Source organism: Sus scrofa, chromosome 14, assembly GCF_000003025.6.
Source record: "Sus scrofa isolate TJ Tabasco breed Duroc chromosome 14, Sscrofa11.1, whole genome shotgun sequence".
Lineage (NCBI taxonomy): Eukaryota > Metazoa > Chordata > Mammalia > Artiodactyla > Suidae > Sus > Sus scrofa.
The window spans coordinates 65,684,189-65,707,629 of NC_010456.5; the positions used below are offsets into that span (position 1 = coordinate 65,684,189).

The following is a 23,441-nucleotide window of genomic DNA, read 5'->3' on the forward strand; positions in this document are numbered from 1 at the left end:
CCACACTGCATCACTTCCTCCAAAACTCTACGTTAGAAGTGAATCCCTAGGCCCATATTCAAAGGGAGAATTACGTTCTACCTTTGAAGACAGGGTCAATGAATTTGTGGACATATTTTGAACCACAATAATGTTTCCACCCCATTGCTCATTCTGTTCCACTGCTCAGAATGCCCTTTTCCATATCTACAGAGTGCAATCCTACAAGACTTTATATATGCATTTGGCAGCATCCCTGGTCTCTTACCACTAGATTTAAGCAGCACCCTGAACCCTCATCACGGGAACCAAAGAAATGTCTCCGGACATTACCAAATATTCCATGGTGAACACAAATCACTCCTGTTTTAGACCACAGTTCTAGATGGTAAGTTCTGTGATTCTATTCTTCCACTTCAATATTAAAACGGTTTACTATGTTGATATAGTCTCTAGCCCCAAAGACTATATTCTAACAAGCTAAGAGAAGAACAAAACTATTCCTTTTTTATTTTATGTTGCTGTCCAACCCTCCTTAGGCTTCCTTCATTCCTCTGGGTGATTCTAATAACTTTTCAATAACACCCCCACCATTCTTTTTTTTTTTTTTTTTTTGCTTCATTTATCATCTGTTGCTTTTTGCCAAAAAGAAATGCTATTAACAAAAATCAACTCATTCTTCCAGCCTGGCTCAAATACCACCTCTTCACATTCTCCCAGATGTTCTTGGATGGAATTTGTATTTTCCTCCCTTTCATATTTATAAACAGCCTGGTAGTAGAGTCAGGTTTCCATATACCCAAATCTTTCTTCCCAAATGCCTCCCAGGGTCAGACATGATGCCCAAGATAGTATACAAGTAGGATCCAACTGTGAATGAAATCAATTGCATTGAGGGCTTTAATACAAAAAGATATTCCAAGTGATCACATCACTAGAGAAAAAGAGTTTGGAGGCAAGTCTGGCAAAACTTGCTCTTAATGCCTTTCGCAGTCTCACATTCATTACTGGTTATGAGTACAATGAGGAAGTTGACCACTCCCTTAAGGTCATGACTGGTTACGTTCAAATCCTGTCTCATTCACCATGAGACCTTGGGCAAGTTAATTAATTGTCCTGTGCCTCAAATTGCTCATCTGTAAAATGGTGATTGTTGTAATACTACCTGGGGTGGGGCTGAAATATAAAACAGATCAACTTGGAGTTGCTCTGGCTGAATGAGAAGAGAGAGAACCAGAGGCTCACTCATTTAGTGTCATCCCCACTGGCTGCAGTCTCTAAGGGCATCATCTCAGGAACCTAGAGCCCTCTGGGTTAACCTGAGACAAACACCAACAGCATTTCAGTGGTTCTACTGATAATGAAATGGAAAAGATGAATAACAGCTTGCCCAAGGCAACATGGCTAATTAACTATAAACCATAGACTAGAATTCCACTCCCTCAATTCATAAGCTGAGTGCTCCTTCCACAAACTCAGCTGATTTAGTCCTGATATCAAATATTCCTACTTAGTTTAACTTGTCTTATTTTCTTGAACTGGCATTAAAGTCCTGCATGTGACCCAGCTTATCCTACCTTGCCCCTTCAGCCATGCCAATCTGCTTGCTGATTCCTACCTTAACAATAGGCTAACTGCCTTGTTCAATCCATTCCTTTCCACAAATTCCATGACAACTAATCTCCCTTAAATTTGAATGGTGTAAAATTAAACTCCTCCAGAAGCCCAGTGGATAAATTGACTTCTATTCTTATTTCTCCTAGATTTGAAAAATCTTCCTATTATGACCTGTTCTTACATCATTCTAAGATATTCATAGTATATAATTTTATACTGCTTAACTCATCATTTTCACAGATACAAGGTCTTTTGCACTTGTTGAAAAATCACAATGTAAAAGTTCTCATACCCCCTCATGGATCTCTCATATCTCTTAAAATCAGAGGCTTAACTGTGTTATACTGACTGTTCTTTCATATTGCCCACTGTTGTGTTATGTATTATTTAATCTTTTCAGTCAATTTCTTAAGTTCACTGGTGGTAGGCAGGGATTGTTTTAAATGTCTGTATACAGATATATGTTATATATATGAGGTAAGCTTAAACAGTAACATATCAATATACTCTAAATGGTCAATCCCATCAACAAAAATGTGAACTTCTCAAGAATAAATATTCTTTTTAATCTTATAAACCCCAATAATGTCTAACGTAGGGTTCTAATATAGTGACAATAAATATATGGACATATTTTAGATATCTCTTAAATTCTTATGCACTGTAAGTCCAAGTACAAAAGGAAAAAAGCAAAAAAGGAAAATGGGGCAGGGGTTACAATTTCTTTTAAGAATATATAGATGTATATATGTATGTACGCATACCATATATGTGTGTATTAGATATACCTTATTCTTCTCTTTCTACATTTGTTACATGCTACATGTCAGGCTGCAAAAACAATAGAAGAACTTATGTCAGGGCTATGTGTTACATGCATTATCTAAGTACTATTTATATCTTTTTTTTTTTTTTTTTGGTCTTTTTTAGTATTTTATCTTTTTTTTAGGGCTGCACCAGCGGCATATGGAGGTTCCCAGGCTAGGGGTCTAATTGGAGCTGTAACTGCTGGCCCATGCCACAGCCACAGCAGTGCAGGATCCGAGCTGCATTTGCCACCTACACCACAGCTCACAGCAACGCCGGATCCTTAACACATTGAGCAAGGCCTGGGATCAAACCCACAACCTCATGGTTCCTAGTTGGATTTGTTAACCACTGAGCCACGATGGGAACTTCTACTATTTGTATCCTAAAGATTTTTAAAAAACCCAAACTTAGATTAGGTTAAAAAAACCCAGACCCATCACACAGCTAAGTCATGGCAGAGCTAGAATGTAATCCTGGTCTAATTCCAGAATTCATATCTTAACTACCATGCAGTGCGACTCAGGGCAAGTATTCTACATTACACTTAGTGGGGTTACTAGGAAGGCTATTGTAAAGGATTAAATGAGTTAATTCATGTACTGAGCACAATACCTTACACATAATAAATATCTAATAATCCTCTCTCATTATTATTATTATACTAGGATGAAGTTAAAAGTCAAATAAGACATGCTCTCTGCCCTTAAAAATATGTTTAACTTGTATAGGCAGAATTTTAAAATGGACCTTAAGATTTCCTGCCCTACTGAATGTGATATCATGCTTATAGTCAAAAGAGATTTTTCCAGATGTAATTAAGGTTACTAATCAGTGGACTCTGAATTAATCAAAAGGGAGATTATACTGGTGGGCTCCATCTAATCTCATGAGTCCTTAAAAAGAAGTTTTCTCTAGCTGATTGTGGATGGAAAAGTCCTCAAGGAGGATATGGAACTGTCAGATTTAATGAGCTATTGCTGGCTTTGAAGACTGAGGGTCTACATACAAGGTACTGGAGAGTGGTCTCTAGGAGAGTGCTGCTTGGCCAGTCAACAAGCATGAGGAACTGAATTCCACTGACAACCTGAAAAAGACTAAAAGCATATTTTCCCTAGAGCCTCCAGACTAGAACACAGTCTGGCTGACACTTTGATATGAGCCTTGTGGAATCCCAAACAGAGAAGCCACTGAAGACCATCTAGATTTCTGATCTAAAGAAACATGGGATAATGAAAGAATGTTGTTTTTAAGTTGATGGTAATTAGTTATGCAGGTGATATAAATTCACAAATCTAATTCACAGGGAATACAAAAATATGAACAAGGACTTAGGCTATAAATAGAGGTGTACATAAAGCACAACGGAAGGAGTGTAACTCACCGAGATGGCGAAACTGAGAAGGGTATGAAGTCATAGTGAATTTAGTGGTGCTACTACCATTTTGAAGAATGAATAAAATTTGCTGACTGTGGGTTGAGGGAAGGATGCATGAAGAAAAGGAGGAGGAAAGATATTCCCAGCATAGAGAGGACAGCAAAAGAAAATGATGAGCAAGCTGAGACAGCACAGATGGTTGAGCCAACATCTAAAAGATGAGAGCTACAAAAGGTAAGAGCCTAGTGGGGGGTGACAGACAGAGCTAGGTTGCGATGCTTCCTTCCTGGTGAAAAAAGTTTGGACTTTTACTCTGCTAGCACTGATAGCACATTTTAAAAGAACCTTTTAAAATTAATGGAAAATATTTGAAGACTTAATAAGGTACATGCATACGTATATTTATGGTTGTATATGTAAAATATGAAAAAATATGTTTTAATACTCAAGATAGCACATAGTTTTTCTTGCCTTTAAGATAAAACTAAAATTACCCCAACTAATTAAGTTGAAAATATGTTTCTAAATTGGCTAAATTCAGTAACAATGTCTCCATTCACAAAAACATAATTTCCTTTTTCCTGAGTAAACAAAAATAAAATATATCTTGATATAATACTCAGAAAAGTATCCATTTTCCACAAAATAATCTATTTTGATATCTTAAAACATGTTATTGATACAGCATAATTATGCATATAAAAGATCTTTTCAATCTAGCTCTCCTTTGGTAGTTACACTAAGATATTACCATTATCTTTCAAAGCAAACTGCTGCAATTTAAACAGTTTTAGCAAGACTTTAAATGATTTTTTGCCTAGCTTTCTAACTATCATACATGCCAGGATTTGTATTTTTTTCCTGTCTTTAAAATAAAAAAGTTTGTTAAAATTTATGAAATAGTAAAATTTATTTTATTTGAACCTTAGGGTACTTTTTCTGAGCATACTGGTTAGCAGGCCTCTCTCCTTAGAGAAAAGGAAGTTTCATCTAAAAAGGAATGTTAAATATGTCTGGTCACACTACAGATTTAGAAATAAAATGTTGAAATAATATAATTGAGCCAGGATTGCTCATTTCTCTCCCCCTTCCCTGAGGGGCTCTGTGGGAATAAATTAAGTACTGAGGGAGGTGCATTAAAATAAGGAGGCTCCTTGTGGCTAACAGCAACTGAGTGTCCTAGGCCCCTCATTTATTATCAGAGTAACTTAAGCTCTAGGGAAAGTAGGCATCACTAACCTAAAAACTAAGGTTACACCAATGGATTTTTAGAAGAGTACATTGCTAAGAGTATTACATGAAAACGTTGTAATAAATGTAAGTTATGCCAAGGCTATTGAATATTAGTCTTACAATAATTAGCACTAGCTGCTGGGTATGTATTTTTCTGCTTAACCTAATTTCAGCAGATTGTTTATTCCTATCAATCTAGGCCAGAAGGGGTACCTAAAAAAAAACCCTAGGAATATTTTCATGAATCTGTTCTTTAAATTTTAATCACATGATCTTGGCTTCTTTACCAGTCTCTGGTACTTAAAAAAATTTATACACACACACACACCCCCATATATATTAGAAACAATGCCAATTATAGATGCATATTACAGAAAATAACATATCCTACCTTATTTTCAAATGCAACCTTATCTTTTAAAAATTCAAAGTTGACATGTTTTCCAGTATTAAGACTATGCATGATACAGAATAAATGATAACTATTATTAGCAATGAAGCAGTTACACATAAACATGTAAACATTTAAGAATAGTAATGTCTTTGAAATATAAACGCAAAAAGTCAACTATATCTACATGATAGTTTAAGATATTAGAACACTTAAGTATGAGAATATAAATGGTCATCAGTTAAAGTTTAATTACTGTTCAATAATTTACTCTTTAAAAAGACAATGAGTTTCAATAAATTCTACCCACAGGGACAGATATTTTTCCTGCCAAAGCACTTCTCTTGTCCATGGTGCACCATCCTATCTCTACCCAATATGGTTGTTCTTCATTCATGATAACACAAGTGATTACATTTAAATGGCATTTTACATAAACTACACCAAACTGCCCTATAATTTCATTTTAGACTGAATTAATTAACTTCTCAGTGGGTGGCTAAGGTGCCTGAACATAAGCCTAAAGAAATACTTGACTGTTTAACCTACCTTACATGTATTATCTCTAAATCAAGGCAGCTTTTATTTTAATAAACAGTACCAGGTAAAATACATTTAGTAGAAACCAAAAGGGTAAAGATAAGGCATTTATAATAAATGGATTTAGTTTTCCACATATATGCACATCCATTTAAAAGAAGTTGGGAGCACTGCAGACAGACAGAATTTAACAGAACTAACCAAGGGTTGGCATGCCTGATATTTTGACTGTTTACCTCAGGAGGTTGCATTTATATAACAGAATGCCTTCTTTTTCCTTGTAAAATGTTTAAATAAAAGCCTCACTACTAAAAAAAAATTAAAAAATAAAAATATAAAGCCCTCCCTACTTTGTAGCTAATAAAATACTATCTTAATGCTGTTGTAAGTAATTTACACCCCAGAGCTTGGGATGTAAATGTAATTTTCTAAGATATTATCAGATCATCAGACTTATAATATCATAAAATACCTATTCTATTACATATCTCCAATTATAATATTATCAAGATCTGACAGCTAACTCTTTGTTTCAAATTTATAGTCTTCATATATCAAGAAACAAATTAAAAGAACAAACAAGGAATGTGAAAAGCCAGCTCATAAAAAGCTGAAATGTTCTTTTATTACATGGCATATTTTTCTCTGTCATAAACTTCTGGTTTAGGAAACAAGAAAACAAATACTTCTTTTGACAAACTCTTTGACAAAGAGTTTAACTCAGTATATTTAGATTTTTTTTTTTTTTTTAAACTGTGGAAGGAAGAAAGGGAGGGAGGGAAGGAGCCCCAACTTTGTATTATACCTTCTGTGGTGGAGTGGGGAGAACTAACATTTTATGAGCACAGTGTCAAAGGAAGTACAGCTGAAGACTTCAGCCTGACTTCAAAGGCTGTGTAGCATACAGTAAGATGGGCCCCCAGAAAAAACAGCCTGAATAATGTGAAGGGGGAGTGGTCCTTGGTCAGGCTTCACCTAATGGTTCTAGGAAGAAGGGCTTCAGCCTTATTTCAGAGTGCCCACTGAGGACACAACTGCTAGGTGACTTCTCTAAGAACAAATTCTCCTTTCTGTACAACTTAAATCTTTCTTGATATAATATGCAAGAGAAGAGCAACAAGAACATAATCTGGAAGTTTTAACACTGCTTTGTTGTACGAAAGGCTTTAACTGAAAAAAAAAAAAAAAAAAAAAAGAAAAAGGGAAAAAATAAAGAATGCTGCTTAGATGCCAGTTCCAAAAAAAATTTTTGCCTGCAGCATCTTCTAGCTCAATAATTTAGTGGCAATGACAGTCACAAATGCTGTCAAAAACAGCAATGAGGTTTAAAAAAAAATAAACAAAAATTCATGCAATAATATCCTTTAGATTTTTAATTCATCATTTTCTGAATTGGCAATCACAGTGGAGATTTACGAGAATTTTCTAGTTAAAAAAAAAAACAAATTAATCCTACCTTTTTAGGTTTTCATACACTTGATTGTCTCTAAATTCTATCAGGCAAGCATATAGGATTTCCTTCTCATCAAATGCTATGTCTATCCTGGTGTCGCCAGTCACAAGAGACCTTTTGTACCATTACTCCCTTGAGTCTCAATTCTTACTAGGAGTCCTGGGCAAACACAAAAGTAACCTGGCAGTTACATCATTCTACATAAATGAAAAAAGACTCTGCTATCTAAAAATAATGAAAGGCTCCATTTAAATTGTAATTTTTTCAAGTGTTCATTTTACTTTGTAATAATGTAGTTCTGATCCAAACAGAGTTCTTTTAAGCTTTAAAAAGATCTCTAGGGATTACACACGGGGCAGTAATTTAATTCTTATATTTGTATTTCTTGAAATGACATTTAGGGTTCCATGTGATTTGAGATTTTCAGTGCTGTTGCTGACACCTTATGGAAACTTTTATTTTATTTGAAAATTCTGATTAGATTTTTAAAATGGTCAAGTTCTTGTTTGTAAGAAGCATATTAATTTGAAAAATGGATTTTTTTTGTTTCTTTAAGGTATTCATCCTCTTGCTATTTATTTCTCACTTGATTTCATAATCCTGTTTGTGTTACTATGATTAGTTGCTATGGAAATTACCTCCTATGGAAATGATTCCGATGTCATTATTGTAAGAATATGACTTTTAATGACGAATATCAATAGCAGACATGAGCCCTTACTAGAAAAAGGAAGTCTAATTAAAAATTTTTAGGATTAATCTGAAAATTATTATCATTGCCAACTTTTCTGATATTTTTGAATCAGCCATCTGCTTTTTAAATAAGTATTAAATGAATTTTAAGGTGTTAACCAACTACTCACTTCCCCAAATGCCAGTATCACAATGGAAATTAGTATCATGCATAGAAAAGTGGAAGTAAAAAATATTTCATCTATCTGTTCCCTAAACTAATAAACATTTTGCTTTACTTATGAGAGTTAACGTCAACAGGATTCCAGGGCTCATCAAGGAAACAACTTTGAATAGCACATTAAAAATTCCCTTAAAAAATGAAGAATTTAATATTCCAATATTTATCCCAGGAATTTGAAAGGTCAGTGAGTTAACCAGTGGGTTAAACAATAGATGAGAGCCAGTGGACCATTAGATGAGAATTCCAGAATGCTAAGAAGAAATATTCTTGGGTGGATTCTGTAATTTGTGGTTTGAATAAAACTTTGAAACATTCCATTAGTATTAAAATTCTCACAATGAGAATATGGCTCTTATTTAACACATTTTAAATTACTAGACAGTCTCTCTCCAAAGAAATTTTAATGCTTTCTTTTACCTAGTGCTTGTTCACTGCCTGGTACTAATTTAGGAATAAATTAACCCTTCCAACAATTGGGATATTGTCTAGAAACTGCCTCATACACTCTGATGGAGAAATCACTTATATTCTGAAAATCATAAGTAAAAGAGAAATCCATCTCATTATAAAACATTTTTTACACCTAACAGCTTATTAATTACTAATGTAAATCACTGTCATATTTACCTACATAATTACATATTACTACATCTATAGTGCTTCTGAATTAAGCCTCACGATTATAGATTGTTAAATGTTTTATACATTAGGGGTTTTCTATACTTGTGCCTGCAACCATGATCTGGGGTCCAAAATGTCTTTGATAGATTTCTGCCTTGGAGCTGGCACTGGCTTGGCTTCAAATCTGGTTTTAGTGTCTGTGTGTTCACCATCAGTTAAACTATTTTTCCTGGCAGGAAGAAGTTTTCGAGGAGCAGCCATTGGTTTCTGCAAATGATGCATTAGGGTTGATAATTTGGTATCCAAAGGCGCAGTCTGAGATATACTCGTTTTTTCCCAGTTGTCCTTAACCAATTGATCTGTATTGCTCTGTGTCTTTAAGCTGAATGGAGCTTTATCAGAAGGAGGAAGGGGAGCTCGTCTCTTTTTCCCTTTCCCATCATGTAACTGCTTGCTTGCAGATGGAAATACCTTTTTCTGGATGACAACTTGGTGATTACCATCAAAGAGGGTGGCCCAAGGAGGTGGGGAGAATTCCTCATGCTGACCAATAAGGAACTCTCCATTTGTCTCTTCAATTTTTTTCTGTATTATATCAGTTAAACTTTCAATTTTTAAAGGTGAATCAATGCCTGTAAAAATTTTAAGAAAAAATACATGGAAAAATTCAAAAGCAGTATACAGTTTATACAAGTAAGTTAATACAGCATGTTATCTATAATGGTTATCAAAAACAGATTATGATAAGCAAGTGGCTGTTCATTTTTAACAAGTGCTTATTTGTAAAAATAACCATACCAAATAGAACCAAAAAATAAGGAGATCGTGTACTATGCACTGCACATACAAACACATATGTGCATAAGTACATTCCTACATAAATGTGTTAAATCCAGAGGAGTGGAGTCACATCAGAATTTTTTTTAATTTAACAGATGAAGTATTTATTAAATAACTTTTCTTTGATTTAAAATCTATTCTGACTTCTTGGAAAGAGTGGGTTCTCTTTTATAAAACCTTGATATGTAATCTAGGACAAATGTTACTGGATTAATATTCTTTCCTAAGGACCAGTAAAGTCTCTGTAATAGGGAAATAAATCCAAAACAAAAAACCCGGGGAAATAGAGTAAAGCCCTAATACCACTTTGATGATAAGAATGCTGGATGAAATCTTCCTTGGTAAAAATAAGAGAACAGAGATAAATGTCAATTACATGACATTTGCAAATGCATAACCTCAAATGTTTCATTTTAAACCCAACAGTTTATGGCATATCTAAGTGCAGGGAAGGACACTGGTGCCAAAATATACTGAAATTTAGCACTGATTGTGCTTGTTTACAACACTGTTCACTGAGGCAATCCCACAAAGACACATACCCTTCAGAATGAGGGAAAATGGAATATTAATGAGCTTAGAAACCTAAAATTTTCCAAAGTATTAAACTTAACCAATTTTTTAGCCTGAGATGAAAGTTTCCATTTATTAATACTCATTTATCAACACTACTTTAAAACAAATTTAATAAAATGTAGACAAAATTACTGAACATAATTATATTTTAGAATCTGCAAGTTTACATTTTCAGAATTTTCATCAGCTACTCAGCTAATATTTATTTTCAGTGCACTCTTATTCATTTTGAAGTCTTAACATTTTTGTTTGATCTTAAGCATTCAAACTATGAAAAATGTGTATTCATTAATTTTGTATTAATTCATCTATTAAACATGAGTTCCTTAGTCTATAATCACAGTCTTTTTTCATTCATTTTGACAGTGCTCTGAAAATTTTAGCATTTTAATGTCAATAGAATAAGCTGCTTGAGTAAGGACAATGTTGTTTTTGTTACCCTGCAGCTTAGAAAAGACAAACCCCACTTACTCATATCATGGTAGACTGAGGTTGCCTCTTTTGTCAAGAACAAAGGTGGTTTCCGTGGTGACATAATCTCAATTTTCATAAGTTCTTCACAACAATGCTTCCATTGGCCTAAAATAGACAGAAGAAGACAGGCTAGTTTAAAACATAAATGTGAAGACATACTTAATTCTCAACAGATATCAACACATTTTTTTGCTCTGAAAAATAACAGTGAATTTATAAAGCATTGCCTTAAAGAAGCTATAGAAACCTAATACTACTCATAATCTCAAAATCCAAGTCTAGGCATTAAAGTACTTTATTTTAAAGATAAATCTGCATGAATAGATATTAAGCTAAGATCTGTGGGCTATCAAATACTGTACCACCTCACTAAATGGTCAATAACTAAAAACTCTGCAGCAAAAGTTTACATATGTGCTATTATTTTAAATACTAAATAAAAACATCCAGGATTTAAGACAGTTGAAAGGTTAAAAAAAATTAATTTCAATGTTTTATTTTTAAGTTTTATTTAAGTATAGTTGATTTACAAGGTTGCGAGAAAGGTAAAAATTAACTGAAATATAGTTACCTAGAAGGAAGAAGGAAAAAAAGGAGTTATAGTTCTCAAAACTGATTTTAGCTTTGAAAATTTTAATTAAGAATTAAGAACTGCTTATGTAATAATGATCTCTTCAAGATGATTATCAGGCCCTTTCAAAAATCAGACAACTAGAAAAACAGCGATTTTTCATTTCAGTAAAGATATATAAAAGCCTGTTACTATAAGGACAGGTCACTCAAATTTCTAACTGGATCTAATTTATCTTAGAAAGGACATTTTAAATTAAGCTATTAGGTATTCAGAATAGTAATAAAAATGTTCTTGAATAAGTTGTTCTAATTATTGTTAAAATTTTAAAGTGTGGACAAAATTCATTTTTCTTGTAACTATGTTTTACTATGTTCATTTCAAAATAAAATTATTAGGTTTATCTCTCCTGAGTGAATGTTTAAAAAATGTCAACTTTCCTGTCTTTCTTGTGGACTTGTAGGCTGGATAACAACTGTGCTACAAACTATGTGTCTACATACTCTTTAAAAAAGTAAGTCACTGAGGTTTACCATTCTTATATTCTATCAGACATTAGTAGAAAAATAAGTGTAATACACATATGTACTCTTTTATACTGATTTATGATCTATTTCTCTTCCTTTTATTATATTCTCAAGCTCCATATTCAATATCCAACTTATTTTCCATGCCTTAAAAATTAAGACATTTCATGCTTAGTCAAATTATCTATTTATTTTTGTTGTTTTGTTTAATTTACTGTCATGTTAATATGGTAATTATGCATAAATTTTAAATCTAACACCTTAAATAGTTAAGAAACATAAAAAAAACCTTTTAGTATGTTTTACTACAATGCTAAATATAGAATATGTTAAAATTTCAAAATAACCCACATAGCAATTTATAAAGGGAATAAAATCTTGAGTTTGAAGCTTCAAAGGTTGCTCTGTAGAATTTAAATCTAGTAGGATCTGAGATCTGATAACTTATTCCTCCCCTCTACTTCCTTTTTTCGATAAATATATAAAAGCCAGCCTTTCCTTCTTGGGGGCAGAGAAAAAAGGCCTTATCTACCGGAAAAATAATGAAACAGTTTAAATTAGCAAACATTTCTCTGTCAAATCTTAGGCAAGTTATAGACTGCAGTATTTTCTCTTTATTGATAGATGAAAGCTTTTCATTGTTAAACTGATAGCAGAATACTAATCATTTTGAAAACTGGACTATAAAGCCACATTATATCCCATGTGTTACAGAAGTCAGAGGTATAAATGTGGTACAGTCACTGATCAAGATGTTACAATTAAAAATTTATTTACCAATAAATAAATTAGTATGCATAGGTATATGTGATACAAATATGCTAACATAAAAATAAGGGCCCAATATGAACTATTAAATGAATATATTTTATTCACATAAAATGTATATTGAAGCTGTTTCCCCCTATATTTACTGTTACATTTCCAGTCAAAATGATGTTGTGCTAAGCTGCTTACTTAGTATTTACATTATTAAATATTTGAAAAAAAATTTGACCCACCATTATGAGCTCTACCTTTTCTGATCATCCAAAACATTCTTCTTTTACATGTTTGTTAGTTCTCACATATTAAAAAATCAGCTATTAAACCCCCTTGCCACCAAACCTCCACTCTTCAGACTGTACTTTCACAGGCTAAACACCTAGTTCCATTAGTGTTTTCTCATGATTTCTAATTATCTCACCCTCACAATTTTCTACTCTTAAGCTAAATCAAATAATTGAAATTTGCTCTAAATATTAAATTGTTATTACTTTGCTCTGCCCTGGATATCTATTTGTTCTATATATTTCATCTAAGATCATAAGGGGCTACACTTATCACTAGGAGTGTAAAAATCTAGAGTACATGAGTCTTTAGGATAGTATAACGACTGCCACATCTTTGTTTCATATCTTCCACAATGAATTCTAAAGAGCAAATGCAAAAAAGTAAACTTTAAATTTATACTTTAAAAATCAGGTACATTGACAGATTCTATCCCCAAAGCTCTAAATACTAAAAAAGTAGCCAGACCTGAGAACCTTATTGTCATCACTTGCTCATCACCTTGAGAGTACAAAAATGTCATGAGATTCTCATCTCTACAACTCCCTGTTTTAGCATGATAAATTATTTTACATAATTCTGGGAATAACAACATGAGATCATCTAGTAGTAGCTGATATCCAGACCATGATATTCTGTTATTTTTACCTCTTTTATCCCTCCTTCCTGTTTTTGTCCATAAAAATAATAAAATGCCAGAATCATTTCTAAAAGTGACACAGTCTTTTGTAAAACAGACTCTAAATCAGAGCATTTAGGAAAGCAGTTAAAATTTTAGTTGTGATCAGCAAATGAGAGGAAGTTGTTTTTAAGTTCTATACCTCAGCTGAAATTTTAAAATAAAGAAATGTAGTGCATGCTGATAAGCATGGAACAAATATTTAAACATCTACTGAGTGCGTAAGGATAGTACTTAGGAAAAACAAGTCTTAAAGAATCCAAGAAAGCCATGGAGGGAGTTGCTGGTTCTCTGAAGTAAACCAGACACCTCTTCGGCCTCAATTTTCTCATCTTTAGAGCAGAAGGAAATTTTTTTTTTTTTTTTTTTTTTTTTTTTTTTTAGGGCCACACTCACAGCATATGGAGGTTCCCAGGCTAGGGGTCTAGTCAGAGCTACAGCTGCTGGACTAAGCCACAGCCACAGCAACGCCAGATCTGAGTTGCGTCTGCGACCTACACCAGAGCTCACGGCAACACTGGATCCCTAACCCACTGAACAAGGCCAGGGATCGAACCTGCAACCTCATGGTTTCTAGTCGGATTCGTTTCCACTGCGCCACGACAGGAACTCCAGAAGGAAATAATTTCTAACTCACTGGGTTGTTATGAAAAATAAATGAAGCCATATGATATGTGGAAGGTAATCAATAAATTTAGTTCCCTTTTCTGCCCCCTTCCCAACCATCACTGTAATAACTGACCAGGCCATGCATCAGAGCAGGCTAATAAAAATTAGTCTGAGGACTGCAGATACTATTTTATAGAGTTCTTGAAAACAGCCTGCAAAATGTCCTAAAATATCTGTAGGATTATTTCTAGGAATTACAGAAATAACCTTCTATAATTTGGAAATGGCTCTACTTTATAATTCTATAGAAAGGCATAAAATTCTAAAACAATTCTATAGAAAGACATAAAATGTTGGTTGAAACTTGCAGAATCTAACAGTAGGCTTAGTTTGCTTGGAAACAGATATTAACCATAGTCTACATTTTTGATATTTTCCAGTTGATAAGATTCCTCCTTAAATTGAGAATATTAGAACCTCACATATTTTACATACTAGAGTTCTATTATATTACTACCACATTGTTTTTATAATCCATGTATTATTGAAACTAAAAAACCATCTGGTTAAAAAAAAAATCTTTTTGGATGATGTCCAAAATGATACAATAATGAATCTAGGGTTAACAGGTTACATAAAAATGAAGTTTCTTCCAAACGTTTTAATATTTTATGATCATCACTACTCCAGAGAAGTTTTTTTACTCCTCATATGGTTAATTATCCCTTTGATCAAACACACTGCCTTAAGCAGTTCAACCTAATGTTTTGAGAAAATGTGGTCTAGCTGTTTTAGGGACCAGAAAAACTTAAAGGTAAGAATACTAGGAATTCAAAGGTATACTTTATTATAGTCCATCAGACACTGAGGAAAGGTTGAGAGAAAAAAGTATCAATGCATTGATGATATACTACCATTTTATTCAAAAGCATAAAAAATTTTGGAGTTCCCGTCATGGCGCAGGCAGAAACAAATCCGATTAGAAACCATGAGGTTGCGGGTTTGATCCCTGGCCTAGCTCAGTGGGTCAAGGATCCAGAGCTGCCGTGAGCTGTGGTGTAGGTTGCAGACATGGCTCAGATCTGGCGTTGCTGTGGCTGTGGTGCAGACCAGCAGCTGTAGCTCCAGTTAGACCCCTAGCCTGGGAACTTCCACGTGCCTCGAGTGCAGCTCTATAAAAAAAGCAAAAAAAAAAAAAAAGAAAGGTATAAAAAATTTTTTCATACAGTAGTTCCACGGTGCCCTCATTTCTAAGGATCAGCATTGTCACTGTAATGGCTTAGGTCCCTGGTCTAGGAATTTCTGCATGCCACAGGTGTGGCCAAAAAAAAAAAAAAAAAAAATTCTTGATACAAACTATACAACTGTAATATAATTTTAATACTTATATTGCTATGTGCATCCTTTCATGCTACATGAATATGCTATTGGAAAAATCCAAAAATCAACTTACTAAGATCAAAGAAATGCTGCCAGAAGGCTTCCAACCACTTATTTAGATCTTCTCTATTGTCAGCTGCAAATATATGAGTTATAGCCTGTCCAGCAACAGGGTTGATGACAGAGAAAATATGGATTCTTTTCTTTTTCTCCTTATCCATTGCTCGAATTCTGGTTTCCTGAAAATTAAGACATTGGTGTTTTACAAGAGAATATTTCTGTAATAATCAAATGTTTTATTGCTCAGTGACCATATTTATACTAGATACAATTATAATCTTATTACTGATAATTTTAAATGTATTATATGTAATTTTGAGAATTTTCAATATTCAAACTCAAATCTAGTTTTTTTTTTTAAAAAAATGCTTTACATTAAAAATGCTGAGTAATGTTCCAAAGTATGCTACATAGAGCACTTATGTTAAATTGCATAAGATTAAAACATAACCTGTTTTGATCTCTCAGTTTAAGTAGGAGCTTTTCTTTTATATACATCTTAAAATCTGCAATGAAACAACTACAGTGTGTTATAACTGTAATGAGTTACATTAACTATACTTCCTACAGTAATAAGATAATCAGTAAAGTATGTTTCTTATTCTAATATTTATGCATAGTACACAGTGTTATCAGTTAAAGCTGTAAAACCATAACTTAGTGTTTACTGCAGCAAACAGGCTTTCCTCATTAACATTTACTTCATATGTAACACTCATTTACAAAACTCATAGCTAAAGATCCATAAAGTAATATAACATTTATATGGTAATTTTTTTTAAAATGATGAATGTAACACTTTACAACAAAAGCAATAGTTTCACACATGTTGACAGTCCAAACCTTTCTTCTGAGTGGTATTAGGTAGGACATAGCTGTGATCATTTTGCACCTACGTATAGAAGACACTCTCTCCAAGTCACACACAGGCACTGTCATGTCATGTGATAAGCTAGCAATTACATGTAGTTTCCAAGGAATCATGAGGATAAAAGTCTGGAACAGACCTATCTATTAAGCAAAGATAGGGACTTGGCTGCAAAAGCTAATTTTACATTTTTCTGGAGCAATACTGTTCATGAGAAATATAATGTGAGCTATGCAAGTAATTAAAGCTTTTCTAGTAACCACATTAAAAAAAGGTAAAATGAAACTGGTGAAAATAATTAAGTAATAATTAATACATTATTTTAAAATAATGCATTTTTATAACCCAATATATTCAAAATACTATTTTAACAGGTAATTGATAGAATAACTTGAGATATTTTACATTCTTTCTTCACACTAAGCCTCTAAAATTCAGTCTGCATTTTTTCTCAACCTGGACCAACCATATTTTAAAGGCGTAATAGCCACTAGTAGCTAGTGGATACTGTATTGGATAGGGCAGTTCTAGAAGAATTTGGTTAAGCCCACTGCAATGTATGCAGAAGAATAGTGGGTTGGCAGTTACAAAAGCTGGGAATAAATTTATTTCACTGAGTACAGGGTGAAGAGAGGGTGTGTGTATTCACACACCAAAAGCAATGTAGGCATTTAATGATGTCTATGTGGACATTACAGACGTAGCAAAGAATTTGGAAGAAGAGCTACCCATTCCCTGAAAAACAGGTAAATATGGGCAGGTGAACATCATATAGTCCACATAAGAAGGTCTTTTCTGAAGGAAGGCACTTTTATTCAAATATCACATGAGAAAAAAATATATGCTGTATAAGACAGCTACTTAATTTTGAAATGTTTGAGAATCTCAAAAAACACAGATTGATAAAGACAGTCTATCCATTTGTTTAAAAAGTAGGAATGTGACTGTCTTCAGAGGATTGTTAACACTTACGGCCAACACTGTAATTTTATTATAATAGGATCTTTTTACATTCTTCTGCCTTGGTAATAAACTCCATGAATTAACTTTTTTTTTTTATGGCCACACCTGTGGCATATGGAAGTTCACAGGCCAGGGATTGAATCTGAGCTGCAGTGTGATCTATGAGGCAGTGGCAGCAATGACGGACCTTTAACCCACTGCACCAGGCCAGGGATCAAACCTGTGTCTCTGATCTGAACCTCTGCAGTCAGATTCTTAATCCACTGTGCCACAGCAGGAACTCCTAACTTTTTAAAGTAATTATTTGTTCAGTATAAAGAGATGCTGCCCTAAATGGCATCTTTGGTACCTGATAACATATGTCATTGACCTCTTTAAATATAAAGCTTATTATTAACACTAGCAGAGAATGATGCAAGCACTCAGAAGAATCTTTGAGATGCTTCTTTCACACTAAATGAAGGCTCACTTTGTGGCTGAAGACTGGAGGAACAACCCTCTATTGCTGTTAGCATTAAAAAACAAACAAACAAAAAACACCTAAACAACTAAACAATAAAATATGAAGTATTCTTATGGCTGGAATTGTGATTTCTTTTCACACAAATTTACTTTAATACAAATACCTGACTACCTTTCGTATATAGGTTTAAAAAGATTCAACTTAAAAGTTATTTAAAAATAAGTTGAGTTTTTTAATAGATGAATAGGTTCAATTTTTAATAATTCCATGCTATCATTTCAAACAAAAATAGCTATGTAGAAAATGTGACAAACTGGATCATTTATATACTTCTAAGAGAATATAATACAATAATATATACTGTACACTCCATTAACTATGGAAGACATAAATACTGCTAAATTTTTACAACATGAGAGATTTTTTAAAGGTGCAAATGAAACACACAGAATAGATCATGTCAGTTAACTACTGTGTTTTATCTTCCTAAGTAATTTAACCAATGGGAAATTTTTTCAACCAAAAAACTGCATGTCAAAGGAAAATGGATTAAACAAAGTTTCTCATAATCTCACTGTGGGCAGAGTCTCAATAACAGTGCTGAGGACTTCATTTCCCAGATTAGAAAATAAAAGGTGAAATTTAGGATTGTTATCATTAAGGGCTCACATAATGTAGAGACAGAGGTTACGCATCTCTTCTTAGGGTGAAAGCAAAGAATTGGGGTATTTTTTCTCCTATTATTTACACACCTAGAATATACCCTGGTACCCACTACCTGAAAAATATTTGATGAGTAAATGAATGAGATAACAAAAGAACAACTCAAATAATGATAAAAAGTTTTACATTGATACTCAGATCCTAGAGGTAATCTCTGATTCACTTCTTAATTTATACTATTGATAAGGAAACAAGTTCTGAGATAAGCATTATCTCCAAAGTCAGTTTCCTGCTTTACTTTTGCTAATCCCAAACCTTTTTAGTTTATTTGGGAAGATGTATAGTCAGCTTTTATTGATTTGTAGATAGATTTGAGATTATTCACTGTGAGATTTTCATCCTTGGTTGGCTCTACTTTTGTCTATCAGCACATACTGAACTTCAATCTTCCACGGCATGAGATGGTGGGTACCCAGAGAAGGCCAAATGAAGTCAATAAAAATATAGTTTGAGAAGTCAGTTTTGTAAAGAAAATAGAATGAACTCTGAACCCAAAGCAAAATTTAAGGTTTTTCATTATTTTGAATTAAAACTGAATTTCAATCTCTCCACTTCTGTGGTATTGGAAAATTACTACATCTAGATTTATAAATCACTACCTTACTTTTGACTACATGACCTTAAAAATGTCTCCTATGTATCCAGATTATGGTTTCTAAATAATACTCTTTCCTACCAGAAGGAACCAGAGCTCTTTAGAGAAATGGTTTGTTCCCAGCCTACGTCAGGAAATATACAGCATGAGCCTGGAACATCTTGTCCTACTAGAAGTCAAAGAATACTAGGACTGTATCAAAAGCAGTCAAGAGTAAACTTAAAGAGGCTTCTTGGAACCAAAGCTGGGACAATGTGAACATCACTGAGAATTAGAATGGTAATGGATTGATGTATGAAACATCTTTAAATCCACAAATTCATAATATTTAAGAACTCATTGGTCACCTTTCAAGGATGGCCTAGGAAATGAAGCTCTTAGTTTTAGTAAGTTGTATATAAATGCAAGAAAATCAAGCCTTTATCTTGCCTTTCCTGTAAGAATTGTTCTTCAACCTAATAGTGGATGAAGTAGAGGTATCCCAGGTAATACAGAAATAACCTTAAAATAGCACCAGTTTGCAATTCTCAAAGAAACAAAGGATCTAAGCAATGTTCATTAGTGGATATTAACATGAATGGAAGACCCAGACATTATTACATGCCTCCTGATGAAATTACCAAGACAGGACTTCTCGTGTGGCACAGTGAGTTTAAGAATCTGATCTGGGAGGTCCGGTCGTGGCTCAGTGGTTAACAAATCCAACTAGGAACCATGAGGTTGCGGGTTCAATCCCTGGACTTGTTCAGTGGGTTAAGGATCTGGCGTTGCCGTGAGCTGTGGTGTAGGTTGCAGACTCGGCTCGTATCTGGCGTTGCTGTGGCTGTGGTGTAGGCCGGCAGCTACAGCTCTGATTAGACCCCTAGCCTGGGAACCTCCATATGCCATGGGAGCTGCTCTAGAAAAGGCAAAAAGACAAAAAAAAAAAAAAAAAGAATCTGACCTGCAGTGGCTTGGTCTGTGAAGGCATAGGTTTGACCCTGGCCCAAGACAGTGGGTTAAAGGATGTGGGGTTGCCTTAGCTGCATTGGGATTCCATCCCTTGCCTGGGGGTTCAATCCCTATGTCATGGGTGTGGTCACTAAAAAAAAAAAGTTCTAAGACATATTCTTACTAACCAACATATCTGACTCAAAAATAGAAGACAACTTGAAGACGCAATCAGCAAACTCCAGATTATGAAAAGCTCTGCAGGATAAATGACCAAAATTTCTTCAACAAATAAATTGTGTGTATGTTATGTGTAGTGCAGAAAAAGGATGGGTGGAATAAAAGCCAACAGATTTAAATAAGAGATTTAAGAGACCTAAACAATCAACTGCAACTGCTCTTATTTGGATCCTGATTCAAGTTGTTTAAAAAAGTACAAGACTGGGAAATTTGAACACTGTCTGGATTTTTGATATTTGGTCTTATTTTGGCTATAAATTTTCTTTCTTTATTCGCTTTTTAGGGCTGAACCCGCAGCATATGGAGGTTCCCAAGCTACAGGTCTAATCAGAGCTACAGCTGCCAGCCTACGCCACAGCCACCGCAACAGAAGATCTGAGCCACATCTGCGACCTACACCACAGCTCACGGCAATGCTGGATCCTTAACCCACTGAGCAAGGCCAGGGATCGAACCCACAACCTTATGGTTCCTAGTCAGATTTGTTTTCACTGTGCCATGACAGGAACTCCTATAAATTTTCTTAAGTATGGTAATTGTAATATTTACAAGTAAAATGATACATCTCTAAGATCTGGCATAAAATAATCCTATGGTGGAGATAATGTGTGTGGGTACAGATGGGTTCATTTATACTATATTTTCTACAGATGATCTTGAAATTTTTCAAAAAAAACCTTAATACAAGTACAAAAACCCAAAAGCCTTCTTTCTTATCTATAATGCAGAGATTATATTTCACTCATATTTGCCTCACAAACATGTTGTAAAGATAAATGAGTTCTTTGAAAGGTGTTTGGTCTAAGTCTTGCTAATCAGAGATGAAGACAAAATTGTTGATGGCTAAAAACAAGCTTTAGACCTTATATGTACTCTGATAATATAATATACGGCAAACAATGCTTGAAATATGTAAAGCATAACCATAAATTAGACTTAAGCATTAAGTCTGATTAGTATTAGTGTGATACAATTATTTTCCATTTATGTCAGTGAAATCAGATGTAAACTCCTAAAGGAAAAGGCTGTTTAAAATATTTAATAAAAAATATCTGAATAGTTTATAGATATAGCATTCATACATTAGGAGGATGAACATAATCAGAAGAAAATCCCATGTGCTTCCTAAAAATTTACTTGCTAGGGTCCATCATAAACATAATGGTTAAAAGCAATTTCAAGACAATTTAACAAAGGACTATCACACCAACTAGTGTTATTGACTTGTTTGGTACAGATTCTATTATTCATTAAAATGAAGTGATGCATAGTATTTAAATCAAGAAAAGACTATTGATCTCAAAGACCTACACTTCTTTTCCATTCCACTACCCACCCCTCTGGCAATGGATAAAACTTTGGCTAATAAAATGCTTTCTTCAATGTATAGGAGATTCATTGGCTCCAGTTAAGTACCCCTTATTGAGAATGTCTAGCTCAACAACATTCATAGGGAAGTTTTTTGAAGTTGAAGCAATCACTTTGAAGTAAATCATCCTTTCAAATTTGGATTGAAAAGGGGAGGGGAATAGCTTTTAGGCTTTTCTTTCCTTAATGTGACTATTTCCACAGATGGCTCCCTCTGAAAATTAATGAACTGACTTAGCCTTACAGGAAATGCCATTTAGAAGGACGAGAATTATAGTTAGAGAACAGATCAAAATAACAGAACTATTATTTATATAACCTTGATCAAAATAACAGAACTATTATTTATATAACCTTAGCAACTGTAAAATTTATGTTTTCACATAATTTTTAAAGTAGTATTAAGTAAAATTATTATTTTCTAAATCATGAGAGAAGACAACCAAAAGAAAGAAACTCTGCTTTGTATTTAATATTTAACATTATTAAGCATAAAAAGATCTTAGAAACCCAGCAATGGAAATATACTAAAACTGAAACAGAAATACAGTTCTTAAAAGTTTTATTTGCTGCTCACCTGCTCTACATATGAGAAAATACCAAGTTAGCATTTAATCAAAGATCCTCTTTAAGAATATGTCCCTTAGAAATTTACAAAGTAAGGAAAACAATTAAAACATCTATTTTCTATTTAAAAACCAAGTAATTTAAAACACTGAATAGATTAAATAATTAAAATCTTTGAGTTTATCATAACATTGGAAGTAGGTGAGACAACAGACTCAATACTCATGTGCTACTTCTGGAGGAGCTAACTCCACTCCAGTACATATTTCCAACATCAATACAATGCCAATATGTAATTTCAACTCCTTACTCTAAAAACTGGTCATTAAAACATTAAATATTTATCTGGCCTTTTCAAGAGAGACTAATAGTCATTCTTGGGTGATTAGAAAAAGTCCATCTTTACAAAAAGAACAGCAGCTAAGGAGTTCCCATTGAGGTGCAGTGGAAATGAACCCGACTAGGAACCATGAGGTTGCGGGTTTGATCCCTGGCCTTGCTCAGTGGGTTAAGGATCTGGCGTTGCCGTGAGCTGAGGTATACGCTGGCAGTTGTAGCCCCCGATTCGACCCCTAGCCTAGGAACCTCCATATGCTGTGGGTGTGGCCCTAAAAAGCAGAAAAGAATAGCAGCTAACACAAACAGAAGGAAGGACAGGATGAGAAAAACAGGCAATCTTCAATGTAACAATCGATTCAGGTAAAGACAATCAGTTCACTAAAACCATTATGGAAAGATTTTTGGACAAGAAAGATACTCATACTGTGTCTAAGTATTACCTTGCTGACTACTTGCTAATTGTAAAGAGAAAAGCCTACCTTTATACTGGAAAGAACTAGTGGTCACCATCTTAACCAAGTCATTACACTTGGAATTGCCAACAGTGAGATAAATTGATATTAGACACCTCGAAACAGAATGCCCTATAAAGTTATTACTCATGAAATATTCTCACAAAAATGTTTAAAATGAATTTAATCAAAACTCTAGACCTAATTTACAGTTTAGAAGTACAAAGGATGC

General features: G+C 33.9%; 1 protein-coding gene across 3 annotated transcripts in view; it reads right to left on the reverse strand.

Annotated features, from left to right (window-relative positions):
* Window positions 2,530-23,441, reverse strand: part of RTKN2 (rhotekin 2) — a 174,668-nt gene continuing 153,756 nt past the window's right edge. For 2 of the 3 annotated variants that reach the window (XM_021073059.1, XM_021073060.1), the window contains 3 exons: window positions 15,715-15,880; window positions 10,823-10,930; window positions 2,536-9,567 (listed from right to left, as the gene is read on the reverse strand). In XM_021073059.1, coding sequence (XP_020928718.1) covers window positions 9,032-9,567; window positions 10,823-10,930; window positions 15,715-15,880 — 810 coding nt within the window. In that variant the 3' untranslated portion in view covers window positions 2,536-9,031. Of the gene's footprint in view, window positions 9,568-10,822; window positions 10,931-15,714; window positions 15,881-23,441 lie in introns of all 3 variants that reach the window. The other variant, XM_021073058.1, reaches the window with a different exon arrangement.